Source organism: Apteryx rowi, unplaced genomic scaffold (assembly GCF_003343035.1).
Source record: "Apteryx rowi isolate R43461 unplaced genomic scaffold, aptRow1 scaffold_29, whole genome shotgun sequence".
NCBI lineage: Eukaryota > Metazoa > Chordata > Aves > Apterygiformes > Apterygidae > Apteryx > Apteryx rowi.
This window is the reverse complement of record NW_020449307.1, coordinates 3,018,028-3,037,211: the sequence shown is the minus strand read 5'-3', so window position 1 is coordinate 3,037,211 and position 19,184 is coordinate 3,018,028. Positions and strand designations below refer to the sequence as shown.

General features: G+C 37.4%; 1 protein-coding gene across 1 annotated transcript in view; it reads left to right on the top strand.

The window, feature by feature from the left end:
• VIPR2 (vasoactive intestinal peptide receptor 2) overlaps window positions 1-15,652 on the top strand; it is a 56,766-nt gene extending 41,114 nt beyond the window's left edge. The window contains exons 6-12 of the mRNA XM_026069256.1: window positions 1,674-1,824; window positions 2,790-2,850; window positions 4,105-4,174; window positions 9,583-9,674; window positions 13,776-13,905; window positions 13,992-14,033; window positions 14,941-15,652. Of these exons, the coding sequence (XP_025925041.1) occupies window positions 1,674-1,824; window positions 2,790-2,850; window positions 4,105-4,174; window positions 9,583-9,674; window positions 13,776-13,905; window positions 13,992-14,033; window positions 14,941-15,114 (720 nt within the window). The 3' untranslated portion in view covers window positions 15,115-15,652. The remainder of the gene's footprint in view (window positions 1-1,673; window positions 1,825-2,789; window positions 2,851-4,104; window positions 4,175-9,582; window positions 9,675-13,775; window positions 13,906-13,991; window positions 14,034-14,940) is intronic.
• The last annotated feature ends 3,532 nt before the right edge of the window (window positions 15,653-19,184 follow it).

The window sequence follows — 19,184 nt, the reverse complement described above, 5'->3', positions numbered from 1 at the left end:
TATTCAGCATCTGGAAATAGACCTGATACAGGCTTAACTGCAGCAGGGAGGGAAAATGTTTTGGTGCAGGTGTGTAAGTCAAGAATAGTGTATAGTGTAAGTCAAGAGGAGTGTATGCAGTAAATGTGTGTTGGAACTTAAGAAGGAATATAAAAATTTTAGGCATTAAGTGTTGATCTAAAGCATCAAAACAAGTTTCAATTGTCATTTTGAAATATTTAATTTTCCCCTGTTAAAGTTTCTGGCCTGTTACCACTCTGCAATGGATATCCCTTCAGAGTCCTGCGGCGAGATTAGTTAGTCACTGAACAGGATGATTAAATTAAGCTGCTTCTCTGGGCTTCTGTCTTTCTCGCTAGGAGAGAAATAGTCCTTTCCAGAGGGCAACTTGTCTCAGCTATTTTAAGATTCTCTCTGGACATGCCTGTCTCTCTTCACAAGCTGTAGAAGAAGCTAGCTAGCTAGTAGGTGGCTAGCTTAGACCAGAAGTTTTGCTTTAGGCAGCTAAAATTAGGTGAAATGAATTCAAGCCTTCGGGTATTATTTAGTTGCCTGAATATAGGCATGTAGTGCTACTTGGGATGCCCTGAGATATCCAAGATATCCACATGGGGCTGACAGGGAGACCCGTGCCCTTCTGGCCAGGCTGCTGGAGTCAGGGGTACCTTAAGGCATCTGACACAGTAGTAGATACCTATGTTTAGACAAAGGAATCAATCACTAAATGAATAAGATACCTAGCTAGGCATTTGGCATACTTGGATTTTTAATAGAAGCAGCAGAGGTACAAGGTGTTTTAGAACAGGGGAGAGAGTAAAGCAGGCAGAAACTAGGAGAAATCACTGTATAATATTTAATTCACTAGGTTGCATTCACCATATCATCACATTTCTCAGTGCAGTCTCAGCAGAAACATTTTTATGTTCAATTCTTACCTCCCAAACTCCTCCTGGGAAGTACCAAAGTAGCAGCAGCCAGCGCTGTGGAACATCAGCAGCACAGACTTCTGAAAATTAATTCTGCGGAGCAGCATACAGACTATAACTATACTGGGACTTCAGTTTCTCATATATGTTTGTGTCTTATTAATTAAGAAACACTAGAGCATTTTGTAAAGGGAAAACATCATTTTTAAAAGTCCATTCAACTTTTTCTTCTAAGTTTGCTTGGGATATTCGTGGTACAAAGTTATATTTTTCATTGTTTTCTTTCTAACCTTTAAAAATTCATAGAGCAACTTCTTCATTAATTTTTAATATGTTATGAAGCTCAAGTACAGTTTTGAAAAATTTATACAGCTAGATTTTTATGTATTTATTAGCCATTTAACAGCTGATGATTTAATCTAATAGCCATTCATTAACCAGCTATTGCAAGTGTGTACATTTATTGATAACCATCACCTTTTAGAATATTTATGCTATGATGTTTTCAAGTTTTCTAAGTGAATTTGCTATGAGCCATCTAAAATTTCTATAATAAAGCTTTTTATATATATACCGTATTCTTTCAAATGTATCAATTTACTTTTATGGTTAACTGAAGAAAAACTTTTTCTACTGGACCTGGGTTACAAACATTATATGGAGAATTAAAACTTATAGGAAATATTACTAACAAAATAATACAGCATCTTTCTTGCAACAAGTTTCATCCCTGTTCTCATATTTCAGGTGGGCTGCAAGGCTATTTTGGTATTTTTTCAGTATGGTGTTATGGCAAACTTTTACTGGCTCTTAGTTGAAGGACTTTACCTCCACATCCTCCTTGTGCTAATATTCTCCCCCAACAGACATTTCACAATCTATCTGCTGATTGGATGGGGTAAGAACTTAAGTACCTTCCGATAATAGTCTTTTTTCTTTACCTGGGTATTACTTAGAGTCGGTATTTCAACTGAGGTAATGATGCAGTTTCTATCAGAGGACTCTGGTTCATGAGGTGACTCCTCAGACTCGTTAGTTCCTCAGTTCAGCTTCTCCGGCGCAGGTATGGCCACTGCAGCATGGGGGAGAGCAGGCACAAAACCTCCATGCTCGTCCCCCAGCTTACTGCTAAGCCCGTAGCCAGCCAAGACCCATGATCGCCTACCTGTTTGCATGCTCCTTGGCGCGGTTCTCACCTGTGCCAATTTGCACTCCTTGACATTGCCTAGGGGTGGTTCAGGGAACAGGATGATCCAGGGACTGCCACCCCAAAGCATGATTCATATGATTCAGGCTGTCCTAATTTGGGAGGAGAAAGAAAGTTCAGGTGTATGGACACAGGCTATGCTATGCCACATGCCTTTGTTGAAAAGCTCATTAAATATTCTCCATCTGTTTTTAAATACATGTATTCCTTCCCGCTACAGACAGTGCAGTGGTGTATATATGGAGCAGTTTAAAGCTTCCGGGAATAAGTGGTCATAAAACATTTAGGTATTGCTAGGAATAAACCAGTGTATGTAAATGTTTCCTTCAGTTTTATACTGTAGTCTTTGTAATTAAATTGAGAACGGGTGTGGGTTTGGTATCTCCCTATAGGTCGCTTGAAAGAAACCTAAGAAAGAGACCAAGAAAGGCACCTGCTTTGTCTTTTAGTGATTACAGCCACATTTTTATAAGAAATGAACCCACTTCCCTGCAGTATTTGTTAGTAAGACAGCGCTAGCATTGAGCGGTTGATCACCTGGGCCTCTCTCTCCATTATACTCTTTACTATATGCTCTATATTTGGGAAATTAATGGTTACAAGCAGGCTGAACTTATTTATTTATAATCTTCCTCTAAACCTCTCTGTTTTTTTAGGAATTCCTACCATATTCATTATTACATGGACAGTGACACGAGTCATTTTAGAGGACACTGGGTAAGTAGGTGGGAAAGGGAAAGCCTGAAGTCCCCGACTGTACCAGTACAAGCCTTGCCTTGGATAAGAGGCAAGGATATGGTGCTGTTCACAGAAAGGTAGTTTGCTGTTCTGAAGGAGATAAATACAGGAAAGCTGAAATTTCAGATGTCACACTCAAGAGACAAATGTTTAAAATCTCTTCAGCATGAAGTTTATGCATGCTATTTATTTGGGAAATTTTAAGAGAAGGAGGTGGCAGAGATATGTTCTGACTAATGCTCCTCCTTGAGATACACATGTAGACCACTGGCATCCAAATTTGCAAACTGGCAACTCAAAGGATTGAAATTTAGAAATCTTTGGATATATTACATTCACATAAGTGAAGCAATGTAGTGTAAACATATCTAAGCTGTGCAGATTCAGGTAAAACTATGACTAAAGAGAGCGAGGCCTGGCTGTTCTTGGCACAAGAAGGGGAGCTCAGATAAGAACTTTGCAGGAAGATCAGACTTGCTACTCCTGCTGGCACTGAGGAATGGGACAGAAGAGCTAGTGGGACAAACAATTTTCACATTCTTTTTTGGGGGATCTGACTAATATTTTTCAATTATTTGGTTCTGCAGTTAAATTGAAAAACCTGCATAATTTCTAGGTTTTCTTTGAAAGACCTCTAACATATAAACAACTCCTTTCTGCTTCGCCACTACTAAACAATTAGAAGAACTCTGAAGTGTATTGTTCTTGTTTAAAGTTAATCATTCAGAGCATCTATTCTCAGAGTATTCAGGCTAGAATTACTTAGCCCACAGTGAAAATTAAATTTCCAGTTTTTCAGACAAAGTTTCAGGTTCAGTCTCACATTTTCCTAAGCCAGTTCCAGCCATCCATAACCTAAATACCTCACAAGGAAATTATGTCATTTCAATTGTATCTGTCAGTTGCTTTAGATCTTCCTGCTACCCACAGGCTGTTGTTAAGTGCTTTTTGGAAAAGTGCCTTGACACAAAGTGAAACTAAACTTGGAGCCTCTAAGGGGCAATGTCCCCCATTATTTCTAGCGCTAGCCTAGTGTGCCTAGTGTTTTAGCTGATTTAAATATGCATATTAAAGCCACGGAAGTAAAAAGTAAAAGCAGGAAAAAATTAAACGGTGAAATCTAGGCATTATTTTAGTGTGCTTTCAGCTGTATATCCAAAGTACTTCTCTTCACAGGTTTTGCTTGCTAGATGAAATTAATGGTAACATCATTTTCCCTTTTGTTTTTTATAGTTGCTGGGATACAAATGAGCATGGTGGTCCCTGGTGGGTTATACGAATACCAATTTTAATTTCTATTATAGTAAGTAAACTTTGAAGCATGAATTATACATCAGTTCTGCACTGTGCAGTGCATATAGCCATTATTCTTTACTGCTATTTACAGACAGGCAAGAATTCTGTTTTAATGAAAAGAAATTATGCTGTAGGAGAAATTTTAAACAGATGCCAAGCCCATTAAAATCTGTTGACTTCAAAATTTATCTGCCTCCTATTAAATGAACAGTTGCTTTTATTTGTGTGTTGTTTTTTCTTAAAAATCTCCCCTGCCTGGGGGAAGCAAAAATCTGATTACACTTTTCAATGAATTGAAGATTTGATTTTACTTGTAAACAGATAGCGCTGCAATTGAGAATCTGATATTATTGCAGCCATAAAAAATTACAGCTGTGTATATCCCTCTTTAATTGATAACCTTCTGTAATATATATTGAACATGAAGTACTTTCAAGCATTTGAGCATGTTTCATTGGGTTTTTCCTGTGTGGAGCTCATCAGAATTACTGGAGTAGCATAATTCCTGTTCATTGACATAAATGTGTACTTAACATTAGGCATAATATACTATGGTTATATGTCCATTTGTGAAAGCAGTCACAGTTCAAATTAATGCATTTTAGATACATTTGTTCTGGTCTTTCTACACTTTAGTCAGAAAAGTTTGTGCATTGTTAGGTTACACAGGATTTCAAGAGAGTCCAGGTCAGCCCAGCACTTATACTTGGGGTTGCCTTTTACTACATGCTTGTGTAAAAATCATGCCGAAAATTATTTGGAAAGAACTTCATATCCTCTTCGTCAGAGTGAATTCTACAAAGTTTAAAGAGAGAGCAGAGTAGGATATGGCATGTGTATGAACTGACACAAGGTAAGGACTCACAGAAAAAGTCTTTTATTATATGAAGAAATGGGCATGTAACAGAGCTACAGCATGAAGAGGGGACACACACCTAAAGGAGCTGGAGAATGTGGGATGGTCCAGAATGAAGAAAATATGATAAATGATGAAAGCAAAACAACCACCTGGTGTTTACAGGAAGATTTATGCCTATTCTCTGGATCTTCAATTTCAACAGCTATCTAGTAGACTTTGTGTGCTGGAAAGCAGTGCTTCTCCAAAGAAGTCCTAGACATGGAGACAGTCTGTTCATTGGCAGACTTGAATTCCAGCTGGATCTTAGCAAAGACTTGAAAGGGGGTTGGGAGTTAAGAAAATGTAGTAGAGGACAATCAGCAAAAGTCCAGTATATCAAAACATGGACCAGAATCACTCTCTGAGGTCAGCCAAAGAACAGCCATGCTCTTTTTTTTCTGGTTCTATTTTTGGTTTAATACAATGGAACTGTAAGACATAAGGAAATGTTTTGCAAATGACCTTTTATGGCTTGCCAGTTGCACATGTTTAGGATCTGCTCTCTCCTTCCAGAGATGTTTCTTCTCTTAAGCAGCATGTTCTAGGGATGAGAGCAACAAAAGATGGCCACATGATTCTGCAGCTTATGGTGCATATCAAATCACTTCTCAGATGAGATGATTCCCCAGTTGTTTGATCAACTATATTTTGCATTTGGAAAGTTAAGCTGTGAAAGGAGAATTCAAAAGTACAGGAGGTTATATAAAACAATGATAAATCTGTAAGCAGCCCTTTCCTGCCACATAGGTAATGTAGTTTTTTGGAGCATCAGGCTACAGTCATCACATTCATTGTGGCGTTTGAGACGCCATGCAAGTTTACTGCTGTGCAAAGTAGAATGTACATTCACAGAGTAAGAGTAGCCAGCCAGTGAAATGTGACATAAAATTGAGTGTTCATGATTAAAAAATACTACATTCATGAGAAAATAATTTTCAATGCACATGCACAGTGATAATCACGATATATCCTTCTGGGAAAAATAAATCCAAAGATTCAATCTGGGAATAATGAGCTCCATGCTGCCTGATATTCAACAATGAAAATAGATCATTGCAAGTCATTTGGATAGGAGTTGAGAAAGAATCATGTTGTCTCTGTATAAATATATGATGTACCTCCATCATACTCACTTGCACAGTGCCTTCAGTCTATTCTAGAGAATATAATAGGACTAGAAAAATTGCAGAGAGTGGTGACAAGGATGATCAGCTCTAACAAATGACTTCAGCAATAGGAAGGACGAAGACCTATGTGTAGGTACTCAATGAGAAGGTGAACACAGGAAAACTGACAGAAGCTAGATTTCGGAAGAATGAGGGAAAGTAGAACACATGAGTTGAGAACTGCTGTGGACTGTCCTATGCAATGGCTTGAAAGAAAGCCTGGAGTGAGAATGATACTGAAAATCTGTAAGAGCAAGAGGAAGACTGCAATACAAAAAAGGGTAGACTTGAGCTTTTTGTGAGGATGATGTCATGAATATACTGTTGAAAGAAGGAGGAAATAAAATGGAGGTTTTTAAGGAACAGTGGTTTGACTGCATTAGATTTGACAGGAAGTCCACTCGGTCTTCATGCCATATGCACTCTCTTCCATTGATTTCTGTGTTACCTCCAAACATTTTAGCAGGTTAGAGAGTATATTATCTAAAATGTTATTATCAAACAGTAAATAGCATTGACAGAGCAATTTCTGAAGTCTCTTCTGAAAGTGGGAATGGCTTCAGTTAACTCAGTGCATCAGAGGCCTTCCCCGACATCTCCTCTGAACAGTTTTGGCCTGAGAAAAGTGATTTGGCAGACTTCCCCGCTTCATGCTGTACACATTTCAGAGTTCTTTAATTGGAGGTGTACTATTCCAAGCACTTGCTTTGGAGTATCACCCATATTCTCCATTTGGCAAATGCCTCCACAGCTGCCTTCTCTGTACGTGCACTTACATAAACTGCTCTCATTAAGGGGGAGAGGGTGTTCAGGTGGAAACAGTACTTTTGTCACATCAAAGTAACTGAGAAATGTTCATCTTGTTATTTCACATTGCAGCTAGTATAAGTGACTAGCAAGAAAGAAGCAACATGAAGACAGTTTAAATGATACATGCTTAGGCAATGTGCTTAGACTCGAAAACTTATTGTCAGAACAAGTCAGCTAGTAAAAAAAGTCATCACCACATCTTAATGTTACTCCACTAAAGAGCTATCATTTGTTGTAACTTTCCCTTGGTCTTGCAGTTTCTCTGCATTCACATTATTTTCTCATTTTACTGTTCTTAGATTTTTCATTCAGCGATATACATGTTCTATTCTATTTAAAGAAATTATACTCAAAGGATTTTATGGGACTGAAAAGCTACAATACTAAAAGTAAAATCCCAGGTCACTGCTTGTTTCATATTTTGCTGAAATATGTTATTCTAAATCAGATATATACTTTAAAGGATTTTAACAAATGATCAATAATATCTTATATTAAAATCTTATAGAAGTTTATTTGCTCTACTATAGTAATTCAGTGGCAATTTCCACCTTCAGATCCTAACACCCAGTTTCCTCTGGCTGGATTTACAAGCTCAGTCATGCCAAGGAAAGTTACTTACAAACTCCAAGAAGAATGCATGTTTTTCATTAATCTAAGATTGTGCTTACAGAGAAAAATAGACTTGTTTTAAAACAGACTTAAATGTAATATGTGAATGACAGTCCAGAATGAGTTACTTGAGTCTAGTTTTGCATGAGTTGATGCCTCAGAAACCAAAAGGATGACAACTTATTCTATTACAGCAGAAACTAGGTGGGGGGCTGTCAAGAACAAGAAGCTATTCTGCTAACCCCTGTGCAAATACAGAGTAAAGATTTTTCATTCTCCTATTTTGTGGCTAGCAAATATACAGTGGAATGGAAGTTCTCCTTGTCCACTGATACTAGCTCCCGTGTATGTACCCTACTAATGTATATCACTTGATCTGTTTATTCTGCTATGATAAATTAGCTTGTAGATACAAAGCCATCAGAAAGAATACTGACTTCTACAAATTACTTCTTGGGGAGACTTGCAGGAAGTAAAACTTCAAATTCATCATCTGCTAGCAAAATGTGGGTTTACTTCAGTGAAGACTGGTATTTTCTAGTATTTTCTTTTTTATTCTTTTTTTTTCAAAAAAATCATTTTAATATTCCTAATTTTTAATTTAATCACTATCTGTCAGTCCCTGTCACTTCCCATCACCTGTCTCTCTAAAGCAAATAAGAAGTACAGAGGAAAGTGCAGTTGTTATGATCATAACTTACTTATTCGCACCACAAATTGTACTGGGTATTTCAGAGAAGGCACAGGAAGTCATTCAACTTGAAGAGCTTACTGTCAAATTGTTAAGATTGAACAAAGAGTTACAGCAATAAATCAAGGCAGAGAGAGACCAAAGATTTATAGCAGTGAGGCAAGCACTTTCTGGTTAGGTACCCAGCCTTTGAGCTTTGGGATCAGGTTTAGTTAAAAAGTATATAGTGTTTGCTCTCACAGTGATAGAAATCTTTTTCTAGATGGATTTCTTCTAAAACGTGCATTTAATGCAGCTGTTTATGTAGTCCTGTTTTTAGTTAGCTCACATTGCTGCTGTGAAGGTGTAATGGATTGAGAATGTTTCATCACCTCAATATTGCACTGCTTTTAATGTGCAGAGTACTTTCTAGACCACAGAAGACAAGCCAGTACCAGAATAGCTGGTGATCACAAGATGCCAAAAGCCAAAGACAGAGATATTATGGGAGTCAGATTTGAGATCTCCTGAGTTTCAGTATTGAATTTCCTAGACTGATCAGGATCTGATCATAACTCCAATTTATGCCTTGTTTATCTAAGCATCTCCAATCCCTATCTATGAAATAAGATAATAATAGTATTGTTCTGTCTCAGAGGGCTGCTATGAGAATAAAATGTTAGATTGCCAGGATTCAGATGCTTCAGAGGTAATATCTGCATCATTACCCAAGACAGACAGAGTGATGCATGGGAGAGGCCCTCTCCATGCTTGACAGGAGTGGACAGATCACCAATGCAACAATCTTCTCTCTGCTAATCCGGAGAAAAAATATTAAAAGTCAAGGTGAAGGGTTAGAGAGAGTCAAAACTGTGTATAGAATTCACATTATCCTTTGGGCTTCCAGTGGTGAATCCACACAAGAATTTAGTACAATGCACCAATTCATGTCCAATATCCCATCATGCCAGGAATCCTGTCTGCAACTGAGATTTGGGAAAAAGGGATTGCTGACAATTGGGTCTTTCAAAGGCTTTTGTCAGCCAGGCTAGCACTTGTGGCCCTGCAGAGGTGCACTGGGTGTAACTGTTAGTGAGGCAGAAAACAGACAATAGATTTGACAGTGTAAAGCTTAATGTGTTCTGGCTCGCTCACAAAGCTCACTGATGAGTTGATTAGTGTCACTTGATTAACATTTCCTTGTGCTGCATATTCAACTGAGAAGTCAGAAATCTCTATTTTTTTTTTTTTTTTTGCAGGTGAATTTTATACTTTTCATTAGTATTATAAGAATCTTACTGCAGAAATTAAGATCTCCTGATGTTGGAGGAAATGACCAGTCACAGTACAAGTGAGTCATATTTTTAGACATTATATACGGAACCAAAATAATCTCTATAAGATTTACTCTGCTGAAGCCTGCTGCCAACAATTGGTATGATACTGTAATTGCATTTAGTTCCAAAGCATCTATTTTTAGATGTGGTTTAATAAAGATCTTAACATTATGCTGAAATAGAGACGAACATAAATTTTGTCAAACAGTAAATTCAGTGAAAAATAAGCAATTCATGAAGACCAACAAGCTATTCCTGAAATGAGTTGAATTCCATGAATGAGTATGTTGATGCAAAATATGGGAGGAGTATCTTTTTTTTTAATGTCTAAGTATTTTGTTTCAACACAGAAACAGTTTCCAGGTCAAAATGCTTTGCTTCAATCTACTTAAAAACAAAATTTTTTGTTTTTTCATTTCCAAACCCTTTTGGTTGTAGTATTTGCATTTCTTTTAAGAAGGAAGGAAGGAAGCTAGCCCTGAAAAAATAAAAAAAAAGCCAAAGGGATGGGCTTGTCCCCAAGTAAAATATGATGTTTTATGTTGATCTAAAATAGCATCTTATATTATTTTTCCAGATAAAAATAAGAGTTTCAAATTTAGATCAACTTGTTTTCTATTTAGACTTTCCTTTTTTAATGTTTTTTGGCTTGACCATTAAATCAATTATTTGCAAAGCTTCATCATCAGTGAATGTAGGGGGCTGGAATTTAAACACATTGCTAAAACTGAATTTGTTCCTTATTATATTATCATGTCATTTATGATCATTTATTGTAATAGCTGCTGCATACTGCAATCTAGATCAAGTCTCTGTTGTACTATGTCTTATTTTAAAGCCCAGATGTAGACACTGTGTTGGACACTTTAGGATGTTAAAATAATATATAAATGACAAAACTACCATGAACACTGAAAATTCAAAGCAATGCCCTGAGGGACCTTTGAAAATGGGCTCCTGGATAATACCTCTTTTCCTCATTTAAAAAATACTGAATTCCTTTCATAAAAGCAGATGAAACATGAGGTCCTGGAATAAAAAAAAATCTTTAAACTCAGGAGATCTAGTACCCTATGTATCTTAGAAACAATGTGACATATTTGATGCTGTATTATTACATCTCAGAGCTCTTAAGACAGCTGAGGACTAGAGCAGATTATGAAACTTCTCCTACAGTGTCCACAGATGAAAAATGAAACATTCTGTAATTTTTGCAAAAATCAACCATAAATCTTCTGCAAGCCCTTAAGCAGCATCAAGGAGTGATTTTATACTGTTCAGTTAAATTGCTTCAAAGTGGCTTTAGTTTACAAGTACAGTCGTACCAGTGTATTGATTTATCTCAAAGTAAATTTTAGTGGAGCTGTACTTGTATTAATAGAATATATTGGGTCTTCGAAACATAGTGTAGTAAATTAAAAATTGCAGACTTTCCAGCTGTGTTGTGCTACCACGTTAGGCCATGATCTTTAACTTACCGGTCCTCCAGGCTGGAGATGGGTGACTGTATCTACATATACTGACTATCATAGCAGTGAAGCAAACCTAAGTCCAGTGACCCATATAAGAACTGCATGCATTTCCTGGAAATCTGATGTGTCTAGGGACATTGAACGTGGGACATTCACAGCAGGCTGCTACCTTTGTGACCTGTTAATGTTCTGTACACCGTGTGGGCATTTAAACTTTTGGTGTACCATGTCACATTACTGATGTGATCTTGGCAGCCGCCATACCACTGGAAGGGGGAACAAAGAACAGGTTCCTGGGGTTCAGAGTGAGGGAAGACTTCAGCACAAAGGTGCAAGCACGCTGGAAACATCTGCATTAAATATTCATTCCTTGGAAGTTACACACTTTCCTAGTCCCGTTATAATACATAAATCCACTTACAGACAGATAACTTGCTGTATAATCAAAAAGTGAAGGATTTTGATGCATCAATGAAAAGTGGGTACCACCAGATTGACATAGGGCTGGACTTCAGAGAGATGCATGATTTCTTTTGTGTTTGCTGTTTGAATTAATTGAATATGTGGGAGAACAAAATCAACCTAGCTGAAATTACACAGTCACCACATTATTATTTAGCACAATATCTGACATATGGGCAGGAAATCTGCTGAAGTTTACATCTTGTGACAGGAACTTTTCTTTGTTTCCCTGTGGTATTTATGTATTTGATGAAAATGAGGCATTCCCTTCATATCAGGCCCATCATTTTCCACAGTTTACTGTAGAGCTTCATGGTATAAAAATGTTCAGTATTAGCAACCTTGTTCTTCACTGTTCAGCACTCTAAATTCTTTGTTTTTAGCGTTTGATTGCCTGATTAAGTTTGTATTGGATGGTGTTTAGCAGATGCCCATGGGAACAGTAGATTAACCTCCTCAAGAAATACTGCTTCTGCAGAGCAAATTAAAGGTCTGGAAGGTTCATTTTTCAAAATGCAAATGTATTTTCTTAAAAAAAAAAAAAGGCAGCGGCTATTTTTGTCTGGCTCTTTCCTTGATTAAAATGTAAGTGCAATGTAGAGAAAGTAGCATCAGCTAGTCAAAAATTGTTAGAACAAGAAAGTGAAATATGAGACTAAAATGAATAGTACTCGTGCAAGTCACCATTTTTCTTTTCTTCCTCTCTCCCATCTGCCTGTACCTGGTTCCCTACTTTTTGTTCTTCATTTTACTTTTGCAGTGGGAAAGGTTAAGCTGAAAAAGAAATCAATTTTTTACTTCACTTGGGAAACCAGGAAATTTGCTGCCAACATCATCTCCTCCAGTTGTAAATTTTTACAGTGAATTTCTTTTGCCAAGGAAAGCCTATTTCTCTCACTTACTGATATCACCTTTAGGTGTGAGGGTTTTACTATTATTGAGAAACTTTGCTGTCAGAAATGATTATTTCCACATAAGCAGATGCAGCCTCTGAGACATTATGAGTAAAGGAAGGCCACGAGGACACAGAAAAAATAAAACTGTTTGAAATACCTTGATTTTTGTGTTAAAATATGTTGCTTCAAAACAGCTTCCTTTCGTTGTTGAATCAAGTTATATTCATCAAGACAGTAATAAATTATGGGACTCAACATGCTAACTTCTTGCATTTTATCTGATACCAGACATCTAGAATCGTGCATGACTGGCCCTGTATAATATATAAAACTGATCTTATTAAAGTGAAATGAGTGACAGATAAGGGATAATTAGCAATTCATCTTTTCAATAGTTTCACAGGCAGTTTGTCAAAACTGTTCTGCTTAATAATTTAAAATTACCTTTTCCTTAACTTGTGCTAAATTGTATTGCATAATTGATGAAATTTTAAATTAATTACGGTTATATGCTTAATACCATCACTATAGTTATGAGCTTTTAGGATTTGAGTGTAAACCTAAAACTGCTGATGACAATCTCATAGTTGGTATTATTGTTGATGGCATGACATAGATATTGTGTACACACCGTCTGTATGAAATGTACAGGCTAACCATACGATTGCAAATTTAGAGGACATGAACACTGGTGTAATAACTTCAAGACATAGATTGTACCTTACTTAAAAGAGGAACTGTTTGTGTGATTTTGCAGGAAGGAAATATTCCTTTCTACTCTGCACCCTTTATACTTAAAAAGTATCCTAATAGACCTGATGGCAGCTAGCGACGCTTTGTAGAACGTGGCCCTGTGGAATATCACAATTAGCTCCCTCACCCCCAAAAAGTGTGACATGAAAACGGGCTGGGCCCTGGCTTTGTGTCAAAGATACATAGCAGGGCACAGATCCCACACCCTGCTGCTGTCCAGAGGCCAGCTGAAAAAAGGTCTTTTGGTTTAGAGAGGCCCTGCAGCTTTTTACTGGCTTTTGGGATAGGGCTAGGTCAGCAAGATCAAGTGTAACATGGAATTACACACGTTAATTTGTAGGGCTGCTGTGTGGCTAATCTCCTAGCAAGCTTGAAAGGAAAACAATTTTCAATATATATGAATGACTCTTACTAAAACTGTTTATAAATCTGAAGTCATGTGTTGTTTATCTAAACAACATTGCATCAGGTACTTATCTTAATAAAAGGGGCTTATCATTAAACTCCATCTTTTTCTCTTTTATTTACTTAGGAGACTTGCAAAATCCACGTTGTTGCTTATTCCATTATTTGGAGTTCACTACACAGTATTTGCTCTATTTCCTGACCGCAGTTCCAATAACTATAAAATAATTTTTGAGTTGTGTTTGGGATCTTTTCAGGTAAATTTTAAAGCTTTTCTTCAAAAAAAGTTTTAGTGACACAGGTTACTACTGTGCTCTAACTAATGAATATTGTCTGTTTCCAGGGATTGATTGTTGCAGTCCTGTATTGCTTTTTGAACAGTGAAGTAAGTCTCCCCTTTCCTATTGAGGATGTAACTTTTATTTTCAATAAATATAACAGTGCCCCTATAATTCCACACTATGTATCATGAAGTTGTTTTAAAAGATGTTTGCATTCCAGTTCATAGAATATATATGTGGCAGTGCGCATGCAATGGGAGAAATCAGTGGATTTGTGTGGAGAGTTAAGAGCTATAGGAAATCTAATTCCTTGCAAACTGAGGGCATGTCAGTGAGTGTGTCTTCTGTTATTTAATGCGGTCTAATTCTAGCCCTGTTACAATCAATGCAAATTGTGCAACTGAGGTGCAGCAGGTCTAGGAATTTGTCCAAAACTGTAAACACCATTTTGTAAGTATTTAGGGGTAATCTCCTGAAAGAATCTCACCCCCAGAACAGCAGCAGACTCTCGTAGATGTTCAGCATATAGCAGCTTTCCTAATCTCAAATGAGGAAGAAGGAAGGAATTCCTCTTGATGTCAGCCACTTTTTAAAGTAGAATATACTTTAAACATTATACAGTGTCTGACAGAAGGAATCTGCCCAAAGAAGACATCTGCTTGCACAGGGAATTGAAATCAGGTCTTTGGAGTGCTGTTCTGGCCTTTGATATCTGTGGGATGCCTGATCTTGGGCTAATCATTTGATTCTATGCTTCAAATACATACGATTAATAGCTACTAACCAGTTGCCTCTTTTTCAGTACAAATGCTTCAAATCTGATTTTGAGAGTGGCCTTGGGGTTTCTCCTAACACAGTGTAGACGCAGTCTTTGCCTCAATTTTATAATCTTTGTAAAAACTGGTTAGAAGTTATGCCCAGGGGTCCCCACTTGACAGCCAATAAATGTGGAAACATTGCTCATGTGAAAAAAAATGTTTTCAATTCACATGCATTTTCTTTTAAACATAGGTGCAAGGGGAGCTGAAGAGGAAATGGCGGAGTCTGTGCTGGAAGCAGACAGCAGGCAGAGATTACAGACTCCACAGCTCTTCGATTTCTCGAAATGGATCAGAAAGTGTTTCTCAGCTCCATCGGCATTCACGGGCTCAGTCTTTTATGCAGACAGAGACCACCATGATATAACCAGCTAGGTCACCCGAAAGATGAAACAAAAAACTGTGGGATATATCATTCATTACGCAGCTTGATGTGATATTTTCTAAAATGTACAGTTTAGTGCTTTGCTTTTCTACATATCGATATTTGGGAAATTGGTTTGTGCAGCCAACCAGGTAATAACAGAGACACCTGCCCCATGGATGCTTTATGCTTTTTTTTAATGCTGTTCATATTAATTCTGATGTTCTCTTGTCATATACTAGCCGTAACTATTTAAAAACTAATTTAATTTACTCTAGCGGTTCCTTTCCCCTTCGATCTGTCTATGAGTTGAACGGTACCCTCGTCAGTACAGACTGCTTTGGTACATATGAAAGTTTAGATGGGAAGCAAGAAAATTCCTTACACTTGATTTATACTTAAAGTAATATTTCTTTCTTTAAGGATGTAGGCACTAATTATGGAAAACAAAAGCAAAATAAAGAAATGTAAGGCTATAATTAGCCACAGTGGGAGAATAGTGTAGTAATCCAGGAAATCATTAATATTATTTATACAGAGGGAAAAAAAAAGTAGAACTTCTTGGCTAATTGTGTAAATCCTCATTCAATTCAGAGATGACTTTCTACAGAGCTTGATTCCTATTCTGTTGTCCCCCCCGAAAGTGCCTGTTTTTTAGGTTTTGATGCAGAAAGTAGGGCTATCTTTACAGTCCATATAGAAAAGCGTACTGTAATAGTTATGATTAAAACATCATCATTTGCCCATAGCACTATTGTAGTCACCAGTTATACTCTTCTGTTTAAAATGCAAGAGATTTGTGTTGATCTTATATTAAACAATTTCTGAAGAGGTGCTTTATTGCTGGAACAGTCTGGCATAGGAGAAACAGCCTTGGATAGCCTATTACCCACTGAAAATACTGTTTTTATATAATATTTTCATTAAAATATGTCTCTAGAGCTGTGTCCTTGACAGTTAAAACAGAGAATATTGCAATAAAGTTACAACTCCCATTTAAGGAATAATGTAAATATTTTAGCTTAATTCCATTTTGTGTCTGAGCTGATTTAAAATTTAGTCCTGGACATGAGTCCAGCAAAAAAATTAGACACAATCCCTAAAAATTACCATAAAAGGCATAAATTGCAAGAATTTTCAGCAGTATCAAGCCTCTTATGTAGTCACTTTGTAAAAAAAGACATAGAACTGACAAGTTCTTATAAATATACAAAGAATATTTGCAATCTTAAAAGAAATAAATCCAGTTATGTTTACTTCTCATGTCACAGTTGACCATGTCCACTCTAAATAGTAAGTGTGAATAATATATATTTACATGAGTACCCTGGATCCATAAAGAGAATTGCCCTAATATTTCAGATAACAGATTGTATGGAGCTAGCAGAGTCCGAGGCCCCTAACGTTTCCAGGAACGGGGGAGCATAGCAGCAAGGAGGATCCCTTGGCAGACATACATGTACATTCCTGAAAATATTGCCAGTACTAGGAATATTACTGACAGCTGTCAAAGTGTCCGTACACCTCTTGGTCTGTTTTGCTTTATGTATTTATCAGTCAAACACCATTTATTTTAATGAGATTACCCTGGAGTGATACAAAGTTACGTAAAACCAAAGATGTAAATGCCCTAATGGTCACATGAGTAGTACAGAGCTGGTAACTCTATGTATATTACATAACACCTACCTTTGTGTAATAGGTATCATTTGAGTTAAATAATAGTCATTTAATTCTTACTTTGCGAAATCTGACTTTAAGGCAGCTCTCGGTCACCTCCAGTCATTCCGAATGTTTTCTGCTGTCACTTGGTGAAGTAACTATGAGATCCTGGAGTGAACTAGCTTGCCCAGTGGGGTCAACAGATAGGACCATACACCTGTATTTAAACTTTATATACTAAATATTCCCAAAGAGTTTGGACCTAGAAACCATTGCTGACTTTTAGTATTTCTCCTGGGTCTCCACACAACCTTAACAACAAACTCTTGACTGCAAATACATAAAGACACATTGGAGCTTTTGAGGGGTTACTGCTATTCCTAAATTAAATACATTTGTGCACTTTAGGCTACTTCACGTGTCATTGGGACTGCTCAGCTTCCTGAAAATTAGATCATATCTGGATATATTGGACAATAGTTTTTGAATTCAGAATTTAATTTTTTCCCCTAAAACCCCAAAGTAGAAAGGCACACTTGACAAGCATTCAAACGGACTCATCTTTATGTTCAAAAGATGTTTTGCAAGTGAGTTGAAACAAACAGAGAATCGTGGTGTAGAAACAGAGGTTTCAAGCAATCAGTTCCATCAGCCTGTTCTGCATGATGCATCGCCAATTATGTGTTTAGAATTCATTGTGTATCCTAGAGAAAACTGTCTTTGCTTTAATTAGATGAGCACAGAGAAAAATCTGCATTTTAATGATTTCTGGATTATAAAACAGTAAATTGTAAATGAGGGAATAGATTTTAAGGTGTAACAAAACAGCATAGGTTTCTTTAGCAGGACAAAGATGCATTTGGACTTGTAATCCAAATTTGGACAAGCAGTATCCTCCTGTTCATGTAGCAAGTAGCGCCATAGGAGATAATGAAGCACCACTGGTAGAACAAAATTGGGATCACTAATTTTTCAAACAACTTGCAATTTCAGTTCCTGCATGGGCAAGTGAAGAATGGCACACAAGGGAGCAAGAGGCTTCGTATGTTTTTCTTTCAAGCCAGTGAAAAGTGCAGTAATTTGTAAAGCCTCATCCCTCTGTTAAAAATCATAGAATCTAAAAATAGATGACATTTTTTTCTGAGACAGCTTTACTTCATAATGCTTTGTACAAGCATTTTCAAGTCTGCTAAGGCCCAGAAGGCACGGTGCTCTTCAGTTTTTACTCCCAGAGAATTCTGATCTCCAAAGAATTTTATGCAAAGTTCCAGCATCAACCCCGTCATCATGAGACCTGTTTGACTTTCAGCTGCCTTTGCACACACAGACACACATCATGTTAAAATTTATGCAGAAAATGCAAATCAGTTTGATGAATCCAGCTCTTGAGCAATGTTTTGCATTTTTACGACATACAGAAACAGGACAGCTTTTCCTGGCCTTGTCTCTACATTTTGCACCACACTGTGGAGATAAACAGTCTGGCATTGAGCTGTGGTGACTCTAAGAGTCAAACAGACAATGCAAGAAAGCATCATTTAGCCCTTTGGCATCCCTGAGTGCCGCTCTCCCTTAGCGCTTGCAGTGTCAAGGGAGGAGGCAAAGGCATCAAGGCAGGCCACGGGCTTTCCCCCATGGCCTTTCACATACTTCTTCTCCCTTTTCTTATTCCTTTACAGTCCTTCTCCCTTTGGTTGTGTCAAGTTCAAAACTGAGTTGTAAGGTCTTCAGGGCAGGAAACCTGGCTTTTTTTTCCCCGCTGAAAAGCCAGTAGTACATCACATGTACTGTAAGATTCCTGAACAAAAACAGTAATAGGCTTCACTCTCATGGTGTGGTTAATCGGAGGGTTTCACTTCCCTTCAGCCTCTGGGGCAGCACCGTTCATTGTGAGTGATTTTTATCAGCACTGTGTCCTGCCGGTGCCTGTGGGAGACATGGTGACAGAGACATGATGACAGATTACTCCCCAGCTGCTAATCATGACCGGAATCTAAATATATATATTCTTCCATTAGTTGACTTAAATTTTTCTCTGCAGAATCGATTTCAGCTAGATGCTTGGTGAACTTGATGAAATTCACTTATCCTAATTTAGGCACCTAAAAGATGTCTGCTTTTGAGCTACGGACTCTTTCATGCACCTTCTGTAGTCATCACAGAGAAACAGTCTGTAGTTTAAGATGATTCATCCCATTTTCAGAGGGGCATCTAAGGTAGGTAAACTGAATCATCCTCTCAAAACACCTGTTTTTCTCTACTTACTGTAAAATGAGCCCAGGATAGCTAGCTAGTACTTACACTTCTCACTTTCTATCTAAAATTAGGTAAGCTTAATCTCTTCTGTAGAGTTTATGGCTAGAGGAGACCGTTAGGTTATCTGGCTGATAGATGATACCCAGATATCCCTT